The 17,541-nt window shown below is 36.1% G+C and overlaps 1 protein-coding gene across 1 annotated transcript in view; it reads right to left on the bottom strand.

Moving 5' to 3' along the window:
• Window positions 1–220: 220 nt before the first annotated feature.
• Window positions 221–17,541, bottom strand: part of LOC128855039 (protein held out wings-like) — a 51,911-nt gene continuing 34,590 nt past the window's right edge. Inside the window, exon 3 of the mRNA XM_054089621.1 lies at window positions 221–1,642. Within this exon, the coding sequence (XP_053945596.1) occupies window positions 1,608–1,642 (35 nt within the window). The 3' untranslated portion in view covers window positions 221–1,607. The remainder of the gene's footprint in view (window positions 1,643–17,541) is intronic.

Genomic DNA, 17,541 nt, shown 5'->3' with positions numbered 1-17,541 from the left:
CCACTATTTTTGTCACAACTAAATTTTTTTTTTCAAGCAATTTATTCCTAATTGTTCGCAGAAAAATCCTCTCAGAAACCGAACGCATAAAATATATATACGAAATTTATATAGCATTAATTTTGTTTGTTCCTGAAGTAAATACCTAAACATTAATTTCTTTATTAATTTTTTTAAAGAATTGGTTTTAATTTTTTAAGATTACTTATAGTGTTAGTACGAACCAAGCACTGAATGAACTAATTACTGCGCCTGAAAGAAATTTCATTTAATTTTCAGAAAAAACATAGTCTGAATACCCTTTAGAATGAAATGGAATATTTTAAAACGCTAGAATCGAATGGAATGGATGTTTTTATCTTGCATTTGAGCTGGTCTGAAACTGGTCTTGCCTATTACAAACTGGTATTTTGCTGGTATTTGAACTGGCATTTCGTAGGACATCGCCGGGTAAAAAATAGCCACGTGCCCCCACGGAAAAACGATAGATAACGAACTAGTTGAGCTCAAGAATGAACTAGTACTATTCTCGCGCACAGCTAGTATTTTCCCTGCAGGGTATATATGGATCCATATACATACAGACACATGGGGTTATGAGCCGGTGGGGCTATTACGAGTATAATATTTGCTTGCTTTATTGTAGAAGGATTTGCAAATATAAGATCGACTTAACGACATCAATAGTTGATACTAACTCATATTAATGCATTGACATATAGACGTGTTCGCATGTTAGTTATAAAATTTGTCTCAAAATGTTTATTTTAAAAACACACTCTACAATTTATTGCACCAATAAACTAGTTGAACAAGCTGGCAATTTCGCACAAAAATGTAGAGAGAAATGTAAAGAAAACTCAACACAGATGCGTAATCTACGACACAAAATAAAATTTACGTGCGTGCCTCAGCGTTTTTGTGTGACATTTTAGCGGTCCTACTGTGTTATTAATATATTTACTCTTTCAACTCATCCAAAACTTATGACTTACAACACAAATTGGAAAGTAGAATTTTGGAATTTAAAATCTTTTGCTTTGCTAAACTAGTTCATTAACTGGTAACATACTGAAGCGGAAGCTAACTAGTTCTTTAACTGTGTAAAATATTGATGTCATCTTAAAAAATACCAATTGCTAAAATACAAAATCGTACTGCTTCAGCAGCAAACAAACTGATAGTAAAGCACTTCAAGATTACTTAGTAGGTTTGACTACAGGGTAGCACTAAAGTACTAACACTCACACCACAAGTAGAAGCGCAAATACTCATAAATATCCACTCGCGTCAAGTGGCTGACACTCAATCAGCTTAGCATCAAATTCGTGCCCAAGTATTGTATTACTCAAGTAGACCGATATTTCAGCTATTTCGCACACGCTTTTTCGCTCAGCCACCCACTCACCCATGTGTAGTTATCTTAACAGTGTATACTTGCACTACATACGCACAAGTGTCAAACAAATCGAACCAATCGGCTGGCAAAATTTGTAGACATGTCGGCATCGGCTATTGATCGCCTTATCAAAGAGATTATGACACCGACGGCTGATTTGTTCATTTGTTATCATAGGCGCTGCTTCTGTTCCATTGTTTATGCGTTATTAGCGGTATTTATTGATATTATAAGCACACTCACCTGCAAAGAAAGAAGGAGAGAGAGAGAGAGAAAGAAAGGCATAAGTAATGGTTTGTTTAAATACATGAATAAAGATAAATATAATACTTATATATGTACATTTGCGATAGTTTGAAAGGAATAGAAGAAATATTTGGAATATGGAAACAAAACAAAAAAATTTAGGAAACAATTTTAGTTAGCCAAACAATTTTAGTCTGACAACAAATAAGGCATTGAGCATTTTTGAATGCTTGATGCTTATTTGATCGAAATTTGCCAAAAGTAAATATGTAGGAGACATAGCAGACCGGTGCATGCATACTCTCTTAATTATCTCAAAAGAGAACGGGGCGCGAATTCAGCAACAAATATGTTACAGATTGTGATGCTATATTATTTCAAATAATTTTTTAAAATTTATTTTGATCAAACTCTGATCAAGTGCAATTTCTTCAAATAATATTTTATCGGATGACTCTCTAATCGAGGGCACATTGAATAATTTTTGAGAAAATGTTAAAGTCAGTTACAAGCCAAACCCGTTTGTTACTGTGTTATGTTTGTCATTGGGATGATGCAACAAGAATGGTCTTTATTTTTATTGGCGCAAAGTATATTTCTACTTTAGATGCGATCAGATTCAAAAGTCAATAGAGGTACTATGGTAAACATATATAAGTAATATTATCAATATTTTCCGAGTAAGATTGTAATTTAGTTCTTACAGCGCTCATCCGCAATACTAAAGAAAAAGCTTATGAATCGTTTGATACACAATTGTGCGTTTCGAAAGCTACATCGGCAGAACTCTAAATGTCGGTATGAGTGTAGATACAGTAATCTCGAAAATTCCTCTCGTATCTAAAGATCTTCAAAGCAGTATGCTTGCTACACTGCGGCACTGGAGTTACCCAAACGAGTGTAAACGATAAATAAGATGAAAAACTGTTTTGTTCCCACGACAGTCGATTCTACTTAACATGAACGACCTACATTCCTGCATCCGTCCAAAGACTGTCACTTTGCAGCATCCCCCGTGTATGTATGTGGAAAGTTTATCCTGCTACAACTACAACAAAAACGAAGAACTATTTTAGGAACTCTTTCTTTAAATTAACACCCCTACAATCCTTTAAATAACGAACTAATCCTCATTTTAATATAAAATCACTTTAGTTAACTCGAGTTGAAAGTTGGTTTTGGAAATTTTTTTTAGGTGCAAGCTATGATAGTCATTGTGAAAACGACGGCAAAGCTAAACTATTTATTTAACTACGTGATTTTTGAAGGTCTCCTTTGTTGCTGCAGCAGCCTTACTAAGTCCTGCTTAGAGAGCTACTTCGAGCTCATCTAAGGATAGACCCAGATAATGCGCTGTTTCCACGAGTTCGCCCCAAGGGAAGGAGTATTAAATGAATTGGTTTGAGCCGGCGCGTATAGTGGTGGTTATTTTTCTAAAAAATTTTTTTTTTGTTTGTTTGTTAATTTGTCAAATTTTTGGTACTTTTGTGCAAAGTTAGGGGCCTTGATTTTTATGGTGTTATTTGTTTTTTTACTGTAAAACAGACTATACTTTTAATAAAAGCGTAACAAACTTGAATACAAAAACATAACAAATATGAAAAATAGATACAAAAAAAAAAAATTATATACAAAAAACTTATATACAAAAGAGATTTTAAACCATGGTAATTCGTCGCGCTCCTATTATTTTGAACACAGCTGTATAAATATAAATAACGCTATAAATATACTTCGCTTTCACCGAAATGATTTGTGTCGAAATGTGTCTAGCTTTTCCTCCCTTACACCACATACAAATTTAATATAAACAATTTTTACCCGCAAGCGTTACAGGTACTACTCTTCACTACTCACATACGCTCCGAATGATACGACTAACTAAAAGTACGCACAACAGCCGTTTTTATGTGAGTGGGATGCTGAGTACGTACATTTGCCAGTTATTAAGGGGACAGATACCTGTAAAATTTCGAAAAAAAAAATTTTATTTTTCATAAAATGTTAATATAATCCGTTAAGAATGTGTCAAAAAAAATTGTGAATTTAAGTATTTCTTATATTATATAATAGATCGTCAAGCGTGACGACTCTATTCTTTACGTTCGAGCACTGGGAAAGGTATAGTTACGTTGTATTCAAACTTTGGACGCGTTTTTCTCAAAACCATATTTTTCGAATTGGCGTACACGATAACTCGAAAAGTTATTGGCCGATCTCCCTGAAATTTTGCACACATCTTTTTTATGATATTACTTTCTATATGAATTTACAAGTTTTCGAAAATTTTTCGAAAAAATAATTATTTCGAAACAAAAATAGTAGGTAAATTCGCCCAAAAATTCATTTTTTTTTAAGCATTTTATTCCGCAATTTTTTTTGTTCATTTTTTTTTAATTCATATAGAAACTATGACATTAATAAACAAAACAAAATTTGGTTTTTTGTATTCAAGTCACTGACACTGATGCTACAATGCCCGCCGATTGAGAAGCCCCGCTGCGACCTTCCTGGAAGAACTGAGTTTACATCCACCATTTTAAATGATTACAATAAAAAAAAATTTAATATTATTTTAATGTATAAATAAAATGTATGCCAATTTTGAAAAAAATATATTGACTGCTTCATTTTAAATAATTTTAATGAAAATCAGAGAAAATATGGCCGTTTACAGGTATCTGTCACCTTCAATTTTTCAGTAAAAAAGAATAAAAGAAAAAATTAAAAATTGAAAAACAACCTTAAAAATTACAAATTACAATCCAAATTAAGATTACAAAAAAAAAAAAATACAAATGCAAAAAGAAATTTAATTGAAAAAAAATAACTACAAAAAAATATTTTATTAAACAGATAAAAATAAATTTAAAAAAATTTTATTAAACAGATAAAAATAAAAAAAAAAACAATTTAAAATTACAAAAAGGAAACAAAAGCAAAAAAAAAAAAAAATAACAAATGCAAATAAAATTTACAATTGAAAAAACAAAATTAGAAATTACAAAAAACAAATTTAAAAAAGTAAAAACAGAAAAATAATACATAAAATTTTTCGTCTTCACGCTATAATGATGAGACATCGCTCGGACTACATTTTCGTGAATAGCACTTCTGGTTTCTTTTCCAGTGCTACGGAAGTACGCAGCATTTTTCATACATTTTTTATTGTGATTTATATTTGTTTTTGTTGTATTCTAATTATGCGTATTTTTATGCGACACTCGGACTTTGAAGATTTACTACACTCACGCAAAGACAGGGTATACGTGCGTGCGTGCGAGGGCATGGAATAACCTACACACAGCACAGCGCAGTGTTGCATGCAAATGGCGTGGCGAGCGTTCAAATAACTCCAATTGCGTTCAAGTAGAGAGAAGTAAAGAAGCCTGCCTAGGCGTGTGTCTATTGCGTTCAAGTGCAGCAATTTGTTAGTTCCAAAAATAAAATATATACAGATATACATACATATTTGCATGTGAGTGTACGAGGTTGCAGTGTTTTCGAGCGCCTTGAAACGCAACCCACTCGAGCACTTTAAAAGTTTAAAAGATAATGTTGTACAATAATAGTGATGACTTTGAGTGGTGCCTACTTACTTACTTGAGCAACTGCTGCTTTGGCAAAAGTCAAATGCCCCAGACATTTATTATATTATAATATGTTTAATAGTGAATCGGATGCGTGTCCACCTACTTGCAAAACTAAATACGTAAATAAAAAAAGAAGTAAGTTGCTTTTACAAAAACAAATGAAACTGCAGAGCGCTTCATTGCACTTGAAATTGTGGAAAAAACGGGTCCCAAGTTGGAGTTTAGAATTAGCAAGGGTTTCAGCACACATATCGAAGGGCTTTGGAAACTTAATATTTTTTTATTTAGTTTTCATTACTTTGGCTCTACCAGCATCGCTGGTCTTTGTCTTAGACAAACCTGTCACTGTCATACTAAACAAGTGCGCCTTCGCTTTCATTTTTCTTTTTTCTTCTTGTTTTTAACTCAGGTGCCTACGACATTCATTACTCATACATATACCTAATATGTGCGTACGGCCAGCACACGCACCGGTTCACATTTTGTTCACCTCAACAGTCGGCGGTACGCTTTCAAATCGCGGTCACTTAGCCGCCTCTGATTTGGTGTCTCTTTTTGACCATTGCCATTTCCCTTCGTTTTTTTATGGCTTAACAATAACTTGGAAAAGCAAACTATTTTGTGTAGGTTGCTGTAGTATGTACATTATTAAATATACAGTTGTGGGCAAATTAATAGGATCACTCGTGACTACTCTTTAAGACTAAAGAAGAAAAAGGAGTTGTTATTGATTCAATTTAAAATTGTATTGCATTTATACTTTGGGTGTTTCCTATTTCCCCAAAAAACAAAGTGCAGGCGGAATTAGGAGAATTGCACGTAAAAATTTCATTGGACATAAAACCCTGGTCAAAACAAGAAAATATTATAAAACCAAAAAAAATACGTTAGGTTTAAATTAATATATCGTAGAATATTCATTTATTATCTATTAAGTCCATGCACTGTTCTTGCATTTCACTAAATCCTGGCACATTTTCAGCAGAATGGAGTACCAAGTATTTTTTACTGTTGCCCACAATTCAGCTTTATGTTTAGCTATATAGGTCCCATGCGTTCCTTCACCATTTTCCACAAGCTCTCTATACGATTTAGGTCGAAGATTGCGCCAAAGCTTTTTTTTCGTTTTGAGTCGTTGTCCTATACCCATTTTAAGGCATTTCCCTCTCAGTAACAGGCAGCATTAGATCCTGAAATATTTGAACGTGAAGCGGTTTGCCCATATTTTCCTTAAGCCAAAATATCTGACCAACTCCAAGGCATGAAAAGCACCAAAATAGTTATACCTTGCTTACATGTTGCAGTGGCACAATGTGGGTTAGACGATTTATTTTTTGGACGTCTGACAAATCGTTTTTATTCCAAACAAAATGGTTTTTGCTTTAGTTCGACTAAAGCGCATTTCGCAATATTTTGCCATTATGAGCTTCTACCCAATCAAGATGTGATTTTGCGAAAAACAAAGTCAGAAGTCCGCGTCCGCCTTTCGCGGAGATTCTGCATACAATTATTATTTTTTAAATATGAATTCACTTATATTAAAGCCGTCGATCCTATCTTTTTTCTACGCATTAAAACCGTTTCACGTGATTTTGCGAATCTGCTAAATCTACTCTTTATTTAGAGTGTTGCTTACTAAGTGTTTTCGAGAGTTGTATGTAATATCCATTAATCGCCCGTAGTACTCATTTGCCCTCATGCAGGGTTGCAAAAAAAATTAAATATATATTTTAATGAAATTAGTGGCCCTATTGTTTTATCCATGACTGTATGTGCATACAAAATTTGTCCAGTTTTGTTTGTAACCGGAAAGCCCACGAATTATTTCAACGTTCACTTTTTTGTTCCACAGTTTTCATTTCCCTTTCTTTGGTCAGTCACTTACTCGCTCATTTGTGCTCTACTTTGAAACAAGAAGAAAAAAAGAAGCTCTGTTTAATTTTAAACTGAATGTCAAATTGAATTTTTCAAGTTTGCGACCACCACTCGATTTGCTTAGAAGTATGTACACTAGACCGAAAAGGTTAACGTACAGAACTAAATGCAATTTTTTTTGTATCGGAAGGTTTTTGTTTACAAGGAACAAAACAACAAACCCGGTCAGATTTTTGAGCTAGTTGAAACTTGCACTTTTTTATACCAAAATTCAACGAACTATAAGAAGTTGGAATTTTTTATTTTTCGAGGTCCTTTTGAGAAAACTACTGCTGTAGCACAAAATGTTTCTGAACAGCCTTCAACATCGAATCGATATCTCGACGCTCCTAACAATTAGGCATTCTTGAATCGACTGTTTAGCGGAGTTTACCTGTGGACGGCTTATGGTGGGCAATTAAACGATGTTATTTTTCACATACAATTGTTAAGAACAGTATTTTGAAAGAGGAGAAACGAGAGGCCGAAATACGTGAGTGCGAGGAGCTTGAGATGTTGGCCATTAGGAACAACGCCCGAAAATTCTACCAGAAAGTTCAGCGGCTTACAGAAGGTCTTCAGACCGGGCCGTTTTTCTGTAAGAACAAACACGGCGAGCATAGTGAAATTATGGAGGTAACACTACTCGAACCTGTGAAATGTGTTAGCAGCGCATGTCACATAGAATGTGAAGATCCCGATACCCGAATCGTTGACGACGGAATTGTCGTTCCGCTACCCGACCATGACGAGGTGAGAATAGCGATAACGCGGCTAAAGAACAACAAAGCCGCGGGCGCCGACGGACTGCCGGCTGAGCTATTCAAACATGGCGGCGAGGAGCTGGTAAGGTGCATGCATCAGCTCCTGTGCAAAATATGGTCGGATGAAAGCATGCCTGTCGATTGGAATTTAAGTGTGCTCTGCCCAATCCATAAGAAGTGTGATCCTGCAATCTGTGCCCATCACCGGGAGATTAGTCGTCTAAATATCGCCTATAAGGTCCTAGCGAGCGTATTATGTGAAAGGCTGAAGCCCACCATCATCCAACTTATTCAACCAACTGATTATCAGTGTCGCTTTAGACCTGGACAAAAAATCTTGGAAAAGACGCCTGAAAGGTGAATCGATACATACCAACTTTGCTCAACACCAGCAGCGCCATCAGGATTGGGAAGGACCTCTCCGAGCCGTTTGATACCAAACGAGGTTTCAGACAGGGTGACTCGCTGTCGTGTGACTTCTTTAACCTGATGTTGGAGAGGATAGTGCGAGTTGCAGAATTTAATCGCTAAGCCATCATTTTTTTTAAGAGCGTACAATTGTTGGCGTATGCCGATGATATTGACATCATCGGCCCTAACAACCGCGCTATTAGTTCTGCCTTCTCCAAACTGGATGTACAGGCAAAGCGAATGGGTCTGGTAGTGAACGAGGACAAAACGAAGTACTATACCTCCTGGCATCAAACAAACAGTCTGCACATCGCGTATCGGCCCCCACGTCACTGTTGACAGTTATGAGTTCGAGTGTCAATATCAACATGGAAATCCAACGTAGAATCTCTCTTGCCAACAAGTGCTACTTTGAACTAAGTAGGCAACTGAGCAGTAAAGTCCTTTCTCGACGAACAAAACTCACACTCTACAAGGCTATCATCATGCCCGTCCTAACGTATAGTGCAGAAGCATGGACGATAACAACATCCGATGAAGCGACGCTTGGAGTGTTTGAGAGAAAGATTCTGCGCAATAATTTGGGCCTTTGGGCGTGTAAATATCACAGGGGAGGGGACGATGATCTATATGAGCTATACGACGACATAGCGCAGCGAATAAAGATCCAGCGGCTACGTTTGCTTGGTCATGTCGTCCGAATGGATACAAATGCTCCGGCTCTGAAAGTATTCGGTGCGGTACCAGCTGGTGGTAGCAGAGGAAGAGGAAGACCTCCTTTGAGTTGGAAAGATCAGGAGGAGAAGGGCTTGGCTTCACTTGGTGTGACCAACTGGCGCCAGTTAGCGCGAGAAAGAACGACTAGCTCGCTTTGTTAAACTCGGCCATAATCGCGTAAGCGCTTATCGCGCCAAGTAAGAAGAAGTATTTTGAAAAAAAAATAGTGAATCCTGAAAAAATATCAATTTTTACATATTTTATTTTAAAACAACGTCTAGGCACGTCTTTTGAAAGACCTTTTATATATTCGTATAAGGTAGGTACTGTTTATAATTTTATTAAAATTAAATTTCAAATTACTCAATATAATTTCCACGCTATTTAATTTCAATTATGAGGTCCAAATAACAGACGTACAATACACCTACATACACACACGACTATTCAGATGCAGTTTGTAGTCATAGGCAGCAAATTTTTGCTTGGAATTGTTGGCCCAAATGAATTAGCCAATGAATATCACTTTATCGTTTTTTATTGTTGTGAGTGTTGTGTGTTGTCACTTGATCGCGCAACGCTCCGCTGGCTATAGCTTGAATTTTTTTTTTATATTTGCTGCTTGTGTGCGCTTTGATGTTCTCCAAAAATGGTTAGGACAACTTTCACTTTCTTCATATTTGGTCATCGCCTGTGTTGGGCGGCCGACCAAGTGAAGTTACTACACTTATGAGTATCGTTCGCCACCGCACTCCCACTCGCTCAAAGAGATAGTGTAAAGTTAATATGGCATTATGGTTATTGGCGAGTTGATTCCCAGAAATCACAACAAGAAGCAAGAGAGAAAAAAAAAGTGAAGCGAAGACAAAATATTTCAGCGATTTCGAAATAGTTTTAATTAACGAAGCGAATTGTGTGTGTGTGAGTAACTTAAAATAAAATCAATAATCATTTTTTACCAAAAACAACATTTACCGAAAAAAACGAATGCAGCATTTCACTGGCATCATTTACGGTATCTAAATTTCATACCGTCATACGTCACATGATTTTCTCAAAATTAAAAAAAAAAAATTATTGATTAAAAAACTCATTTTTTTACACACATATGCACATAAGAATGGGGAAACATTTACATATTTTCAAGCCTATAAAAGTATAAAAGTGGCCACACGGATTATATTTAAGTTTTAATTGTTTATATGTGTATCCATACATACATACATACATATGTACATATTTATAAATCCACAATCAACAGACCGAGCCTAAAGTTATTATAGAAGAGTAAAAAAGTAAATAATCGCTTATCTTGCTGGTATTATTTTATCTATAAAGGAAAATGTCACCACGCGTAAAAGAAAACAAGTGCATATCTCAGTAATACAGCATAAATATTCTACGCATACATAGATAAGTACCTATAGACGAGGAGCGTGTGATAAGTTCGTAGGCGAAGTAGTTAGCAGCGATTCAACTTTTCGTTACAGATAACACTAATTTCGGCATTCGAAGGTATTATTACTTTTAGCTGTGTACTTTTGATAAAACAACTTAACTCAAATTATCACTTTCTTTTTGACAGTCACTAAAATTTTTCTTCCTTAGACTTTTATTTTTCTTACTCTAAGTCTACTATTAAGGGGGATACCTGTAAAATTTCGAAAAAAAAATTTTTTTTTTCATAATATGTTAATCTAATCCTTTAAGAATGTGTCAAAAGTATTTCTTATATTATAGATCGTCAAGCGTGACGACTCTATTCTTTGCATTCGAGCGCTGGGAGAAGGATAGTACATGTAAAAAGGGTGGTTAAGTTTCAAGGGCCGGTGTTGATTTTGAATAAAATACAATTTTTAGGAAATTATTGTCATTTCTCTTTACTGTGATAATACTGGTATGGCTCAATTAAGTACGGAACAAAATATCGGCCAAATGGCCCACGCAGCCTCGGCGGCACACCTCCATCCGATGGTCCAAATTTTCGATGACGCTGAGGCATAATTGAGGTTCTATGCCGTTAATGTGCCGAATTATCTCATCCTTTAGCTGTTGAATTGTTACTGGCTTATCCACGTACACCTTTTATTTCAAATAACTTCAAAGAAAGAAGTCCAACGGTGTCGTTGACGCTTAGGTGTGGTTCACATTCAACATCAGCCCTTGAAATTTAACCACCCTTTATAAGTATATATTCAAACTTTAGACGCGTTTTTCTCAAAACTATATTTTTCGAATTGGCGTACACGATAACTCGAAAAGTTATTGATCGATCTCCGATTTTGCACACATCGTTTTTATATTACTTTCTGTGTGAATTTAAAGTTTCGAAAATTTCGAAGCAAAAATAGGAAAATTCGCCCAAAATTAATTTTTTTAAGCATTTTATTCCGCGAATTTTTCCCCATTTTTTTAATTCATATAGAAATTAGGACATTAATAAACAAAAAAATCTTTGGTTTTTTGTATTCAGGTCACTGACGCTGATGCTACAAAGCCCGCCAATTGAGAAGCCCCTCTGCGACCATGCTCGAAGAATTGAGTTTGTCATACATTCGCCATTTTAAATGATTAAAATAAAAAAAAATTTAATATTATTTTAATGTATAAATGAACTGTATGCCAATTTTGAAAAAAATATATTGACTGCTTCATTTTAAATAATTTTAATGAAAATCAGGGAAAACATGGCCGTTTACAGGTAACTGTCCCCTTAAGAAATTAATTACTTATAGGACTCTTGCCATAAGGTCTTTGCTTGTATCTATCTATTTTATAGTCTGTAAGCCCCTGTTTGTTGTTAAATAAATAAATAAAAATTGCTTGCTTTTCTCAAAATATTTACTAAATCAATCATTTATAGCCCTACCTTAAGTAACCATCTGTAAAAAAGTACAATAAAATACTAAATTTTTCCATGATAAATCAAAATGTGAGATGAAAACAAAACCGCTTAAAGTCACATAGGTTGTTTTGCTAAAAGTGCAGACATGTATAAATTGCATGTAATTTCATGCCCAATAAACATCCCCATATCGAACGAAACTCAAAATCCCACAATTTGGAGTACCCTGTCTTGGTTAAGCACCTGGTCAAGAATGGAAATTATGCTGGAAGGACATTTTTGAGGAAATGCCATGAATTCTACAGAATTCTGGCCCATTACGTGATAATCAGAATACTTTCCTAACCTCGCTCATTTCAACAAGCAAAAGAAACTCAAAATGAATACAAGCGCCTCAAAATTTCCTTCGTATTATTTCGAAAGCAGAGCTGGGGTCAAAGACAAATAAGCAAAATAAGAAAGGTTTGCTATAGTAAATGGTGTAAGACAAGGATTATCCTCTTAACTCTTTTATTTATCGCAGTACTGGATTCTATATTAGGGAGAACAAATCTTTGAGTGTATTTTGCAATGAATGTATATTTTGTTGTTCAGATTCGAATTCTTAATAAACGTTTCTGGAATGTCGAAAATTAAATGAACATTAAAGTCCACATCCAGCGAATTTATAAAAGGTGGTTCAAAATGAATAACGCCATCGGATTTATTTATTTAGTAAGAAAAACGGTTATTCAAAAATCAATTTGAATGATACTTTTGTGCCACCTGCGAAACCGTCGTAGTTGTTCTTGTGTAGCGTTATCACTAAGCCCTGCCTGTGCGGTGTAGTGACCGATCGTCATCGTCTAACTCATCTCACGGTAGGTCTAGGAAACATGCTGCTTCGACAGGTTGGATCCAGAGGGAGATGAGTGTTAAGTGAGTTCGTTTAAGAGGGCAAATAAATTGGTGGTTAGTATTGTACAGGGTACCCTCACATACCAGATATGTATAGAAGATGTGGTGGTCAATTCTGGATACGTAGAAGTTTAACTTGCAACAATATCCAGGCCCTTATCACGAGGCAGTAGCAGTTTAAGCTCTTCGTCTGGAATGGGTGGTAATTGGATTCCGATACCGGCATTCAGAGTCTTCCAATGAATGTAGTTTAATGGCTGGTTATATACTGTCCAGTCCGGTGGTTCACGTTGTGTTTGGTTTTAGATAACGTCGGTGTAGTCGAGGAGATGTCTCGATAACCATCGTAGTCGTAGTAGTTTCCGCCGGCTTTAATATTCACACCTGGTTATAAAACATGCTCTGCAGCCTCTATTGTGGCCTATTGCAATTGAAGGCAAACCTGATAAATCTGAGCAGCTCCTCAGGCTTTTTGCTCCATATTATCACTGGATTCAGAGTCATACCACCTACATATGTGTGCCACAGTTCGTTTTGTGAGAGCTACGCATTCGGAAAAGAGAAACGAAAACGCATCGCAAAAATACCTACACCCATTCGAAGGCGACATAAGAACATAGGACAATCCATTTAGAAGACAACAACAAGGCGCACACTTCGAATTAGAGGTTTAAGCATGTGAGACATAAAAGACACAACCAAGACAAGAAAAGAGCTTTTCAGAAAAATTTTGAATGGCACGTATAGCATTTTCAAAGTGACAAATAGAAAGAAAATTTTTTCAACAACATTATATGCCTGTTATGAAAAATGTATCTGCCATGAGAGACATTTTCTATATTAAAGAATAAAAAAACAAATATTTAAAACGAGGTTTTTTTTCATTAAATGCAAGAATTTATACTGCAAGCTCATCAGCTGCCCCTCGTATGCATGTAAATATATCAAAATGTTTGTTCGCATGCTTTCGCCACACGCTGTGCAAACACACTACAGATAAAGATAATTTCAACAGGTTCATTATGTATCATAAGAAAATATTTATTTCCCGTTGAGTATCAAATAGAGCAATAATGCTTCGACAAACAAATTAGCCAGCGCTACTGCCAACGATACTGCAGCAAAATCGAACAACGAAGACTGTTAAGAGTAAGAAAAGAAAAGGAACAGGGAAGGAGGAAACAAAAATGAGAAACGAACCTGAGCAACCCCTAAAATCAACATAACAAAGAAGTGCTTTCATATGGGCGGCCAGGGGAACAAGACACAGTACTCTCCATTAAGTGAGCAGCCATAGTTGAATCCAATACGTCGAGGTTATGACCTCTGAGTATAGAAATTATAATGCGTAAATGAATAGGTATTTATGCAGAGGGTCTTTCTATTGAGAATATCTATTTTAAACTCAAATTACACAATTACTTTGAATTGGAAATTCGTTGCCGGTTGCTGATATCTGTAGTAAATGGTTTACAATTTATGAATGGTACACGATGATGTATTCCAAATGCACAATTCCACTGCCTGCTTGCTTACGGATGTCAATTCTTTAGGTGAAATTTTCGCTGACACTTAGGCATATAAGGACTCTATGGCGACAATTTAGTGTCAATTTTTTTTTACAAACCTCACTTAGTTCCGGTTTATTCACGGAATCTCTATCTTTCAGAAGGCACCAAAAAAAATTGTTCAACATCTTTCATCTTTTCCAACAAGCAAACAAAAAATTATGAAATTATTTTTCCAAGGAATTTTGTTTGCAACAAATTTATTATCTCTTGTTGGCTGTGTGGCGTGTTCCACCATCTTATTGAATCTATATATCGTTAATATCTACATCATTAACAATAAAATTAACATATCACGAAATACTGTGAACACCATTGACTAGTCTTTATATTCTTCAATGTTCCTCCTTACAGCAACGATATTTTCAATTGAACGACCGGGATTAACGTGCCATTTGCGCTGTTGTGTCTTGTACCCCGCAAGTTGAATTAATTTTTCAATTTAATTTTTTATTCCGGTTCCTTTTTGCGACAGCTAAAAATATCCTCCATTTTGCGAAATTCTGAATTCCCACAGATGCATAATTTTCGGAGTGGATTTGAATGATTGAAATCAAACTCAGTTTAGTAAAATGTCGATTTCCTACACAAAAAAAGAAATTCGAACTCGAAAGACCCTTTACATTTCTGTGTCACTAAAGATCATCTTTAAAGTAGCGCTATATTTAGAACGCATGGTAATGTGATTTGGCCTTCAGGCCAGGAGTCGAGAAAATAAAGCGAAAAAGTTAATTGTAGGCCGCCATAAATGTACTCATATGAGTACAAACGATAGGGGCAGCCAATGGAAGAAGAGATTTTCCAGTATTGGTGATTATAATAATTAATTTTTGATTTCAAAAATTCAGCAATGACATTGAGCTGACAGATAAATTTAAATATATTACAACTCGTTGAGTGCAGGGGAGGAGTTGCTTGGATGAAGCAAATGCTGAATTATTACCTAAAAGCCTTATTTTTTAGTGTTGTTGAATTTTCTAACATTTTAAGCAGATCTCTTATGCTTAAACTCTTGTCATCATCAAAACAATTTTTGGAAAATATATTTTTAAAAACTAATTGGCATAGCAGCCTTCGGCAGCTACTCGAAGTCGGCAGCTTTCCGCGGAGCGTGAGCGCAATCCCAGCCCAATTCCAATCTGTATCTGTAAAATATCGTCCGAAAATGTTTCCTATAGAACTTTACCGAAATATCTAGCAACGGTATTCATCATTATCATCGTTTGGCGCTTCATCTCCTGATGTTGCTTGGCCTGCAAGATTTTTCTTCATATTTCTCGTTTTTGTCAGGTTTTCTCCTATTTCGTTACTCCATCTTAGACTCCTTGGTCGTTCTTGGCTTCGGACGCATAATAAACTTCCCCACGGGTAGGGAAATATCAATTCCGCAATGTCGCCGTTATTTGACAGGCCAAAAAATATTAGTCAAAGACACCAATTTATCCAAATAGCTGATGTTTTTGCTATTCCGCATGAGATGGGTTATTCCCAAATTATTAAACATGAGTTTCTGTCTTCTTGCGATAGATCTATGAAGTTAAGGTCATCTGCAAATGAATTGGATGCCTACCAGACCCGTAAGGAACCTTAGACATTACAATTCTAGATCCCGTTCATATGAACAATACTGAACTCTTCAGCTATTAAAACAAATTATCCACTATTTCTTCAGCGAAGTGATTACTATTGTCATTCTACCATTAAATTTACTCAGAAATGGTCTCATTGAAGGTTAACCCGTGGGTTCCTTCCTTCGATCGCGTTTGTCGTGCTGAAAATATAAGCACTTTTATTTCATTTATTTTTATCACCAACTTCTGTGTCAGCCAAGCTGCGATTAAATTTCTAAGTTGTAAAATCATTACCTAGAATGCGTTGCTCGAATCCAAGATGTCGTTGGACAAGCTACATAGGCGGGAAGTGTTCCACGCCTCTGATGCTTCAGAGAAATGATGAGCTGATGAGGAAGAAAAAAATGTACAACTAGTAAACTCTGCACATAACTCGTATGTATTACAAACCTTCATAGATTTAACCAACTAACAGATGAGCTATGGAACCCATGAAAGTCACGTTGGGTGAAAAGGCTGATCTAGCTGAGAATCAAAGAAAACGGAGGAGTCTTTTGAACATTACTCCACCGAATCAATAATAGGTAGTAGTGCAAGAGGTTATCGGATGGAGATTCAAAGCAAGCGAAGGAGTTGCAGGGATACAGGAGGACCCCGATGAACTTGGATGAAGCGGATATTTTGTATTTCCAACATTTCGACAAGAAATATTTCCTTCAAAAAGCAAACTGGTCGGTAGGAATATGAGAGATCATCTATGCGGCATCACAATGGCTCTAATCACAATGGCAAGCCAATAGTAGATAGACCACAGTGTCCACTTGCAAAAAAACTACAGAGGTTTGACCTAGAAGGAATGAGTACAGAACTAGATACCTCCTCAATCTTGACCGGCCTTCCAGTGCTTGGTATCATAAGTGTCTAATGGATACATAAACTACTTCCGTTGCAGGTGCGGGGACGCGGAGGTGGAGAGCATTGAACACTTCCGCTGTCACCGCCACGCTCTTACCAGACCCCGATATCGCTATCTAAACTCTTAACCCACAATACTATATTTTATCGTTTATCCGAAGGATGAGGCTTTGGCACAATGGGCCTGTAGGCCTGAGTAAGCCCTCTCTACGCCCTTATGGGGAAGCGCAATCGCCGTAACCTAAACCTGAGCCTAAAGAAGTTCGTAGTTATATGCCGCCTTCATACAGAAAAATTTCATCAAGACACGTGCTCAATATTGTCTCTTAGAGAAGGATCACTAACAGAAAACATTTTTTCTTACGAATATAATTTTCAAATACCCGAAACTACTTCGCATCCATTATCTTTGGACAAACAGGCCATATGCCGCACACAAGCACACTTGACAACGACCGCCGCCAAGTCAGCTGAAGTCTAAAAAGAACTTAATTAGAACATGAAAGGAAAGCAATTACGACAAAAGTGTATGAGTTGAGAACAGTACAGATGGCAAATAAACATATCGGATGCGTTGGAATTCAATACAATACGCGACTATGATGCCAACTGGACGGAAAAGTCACGACGAGTCAAAACACACTAGAAACTTTTTGAGCGATCGCAACTACTACATGTGCAAGCTTAGCACACAGATAAAT

This window comes from Anastrepha ludens, chromosome 2 (assembly GCF_028408465.1).
Source record: "Anastrepha ludens isolate Willacy chromosome 2, idAnaLude1.1, whole genome shotgun sequence".
In the NCBI taxonomy this organism is placed as follows: Eukaryota; Metazoa; Arthropoda; class Insecta; order Diptera; family Tephritidae; genus Anastrepha; species Anastrepha ludens.
Note: the sequence above shows the minus strand (reverse complement) of the source record. Positions and strands in the feature narration are given on the sequence as shown.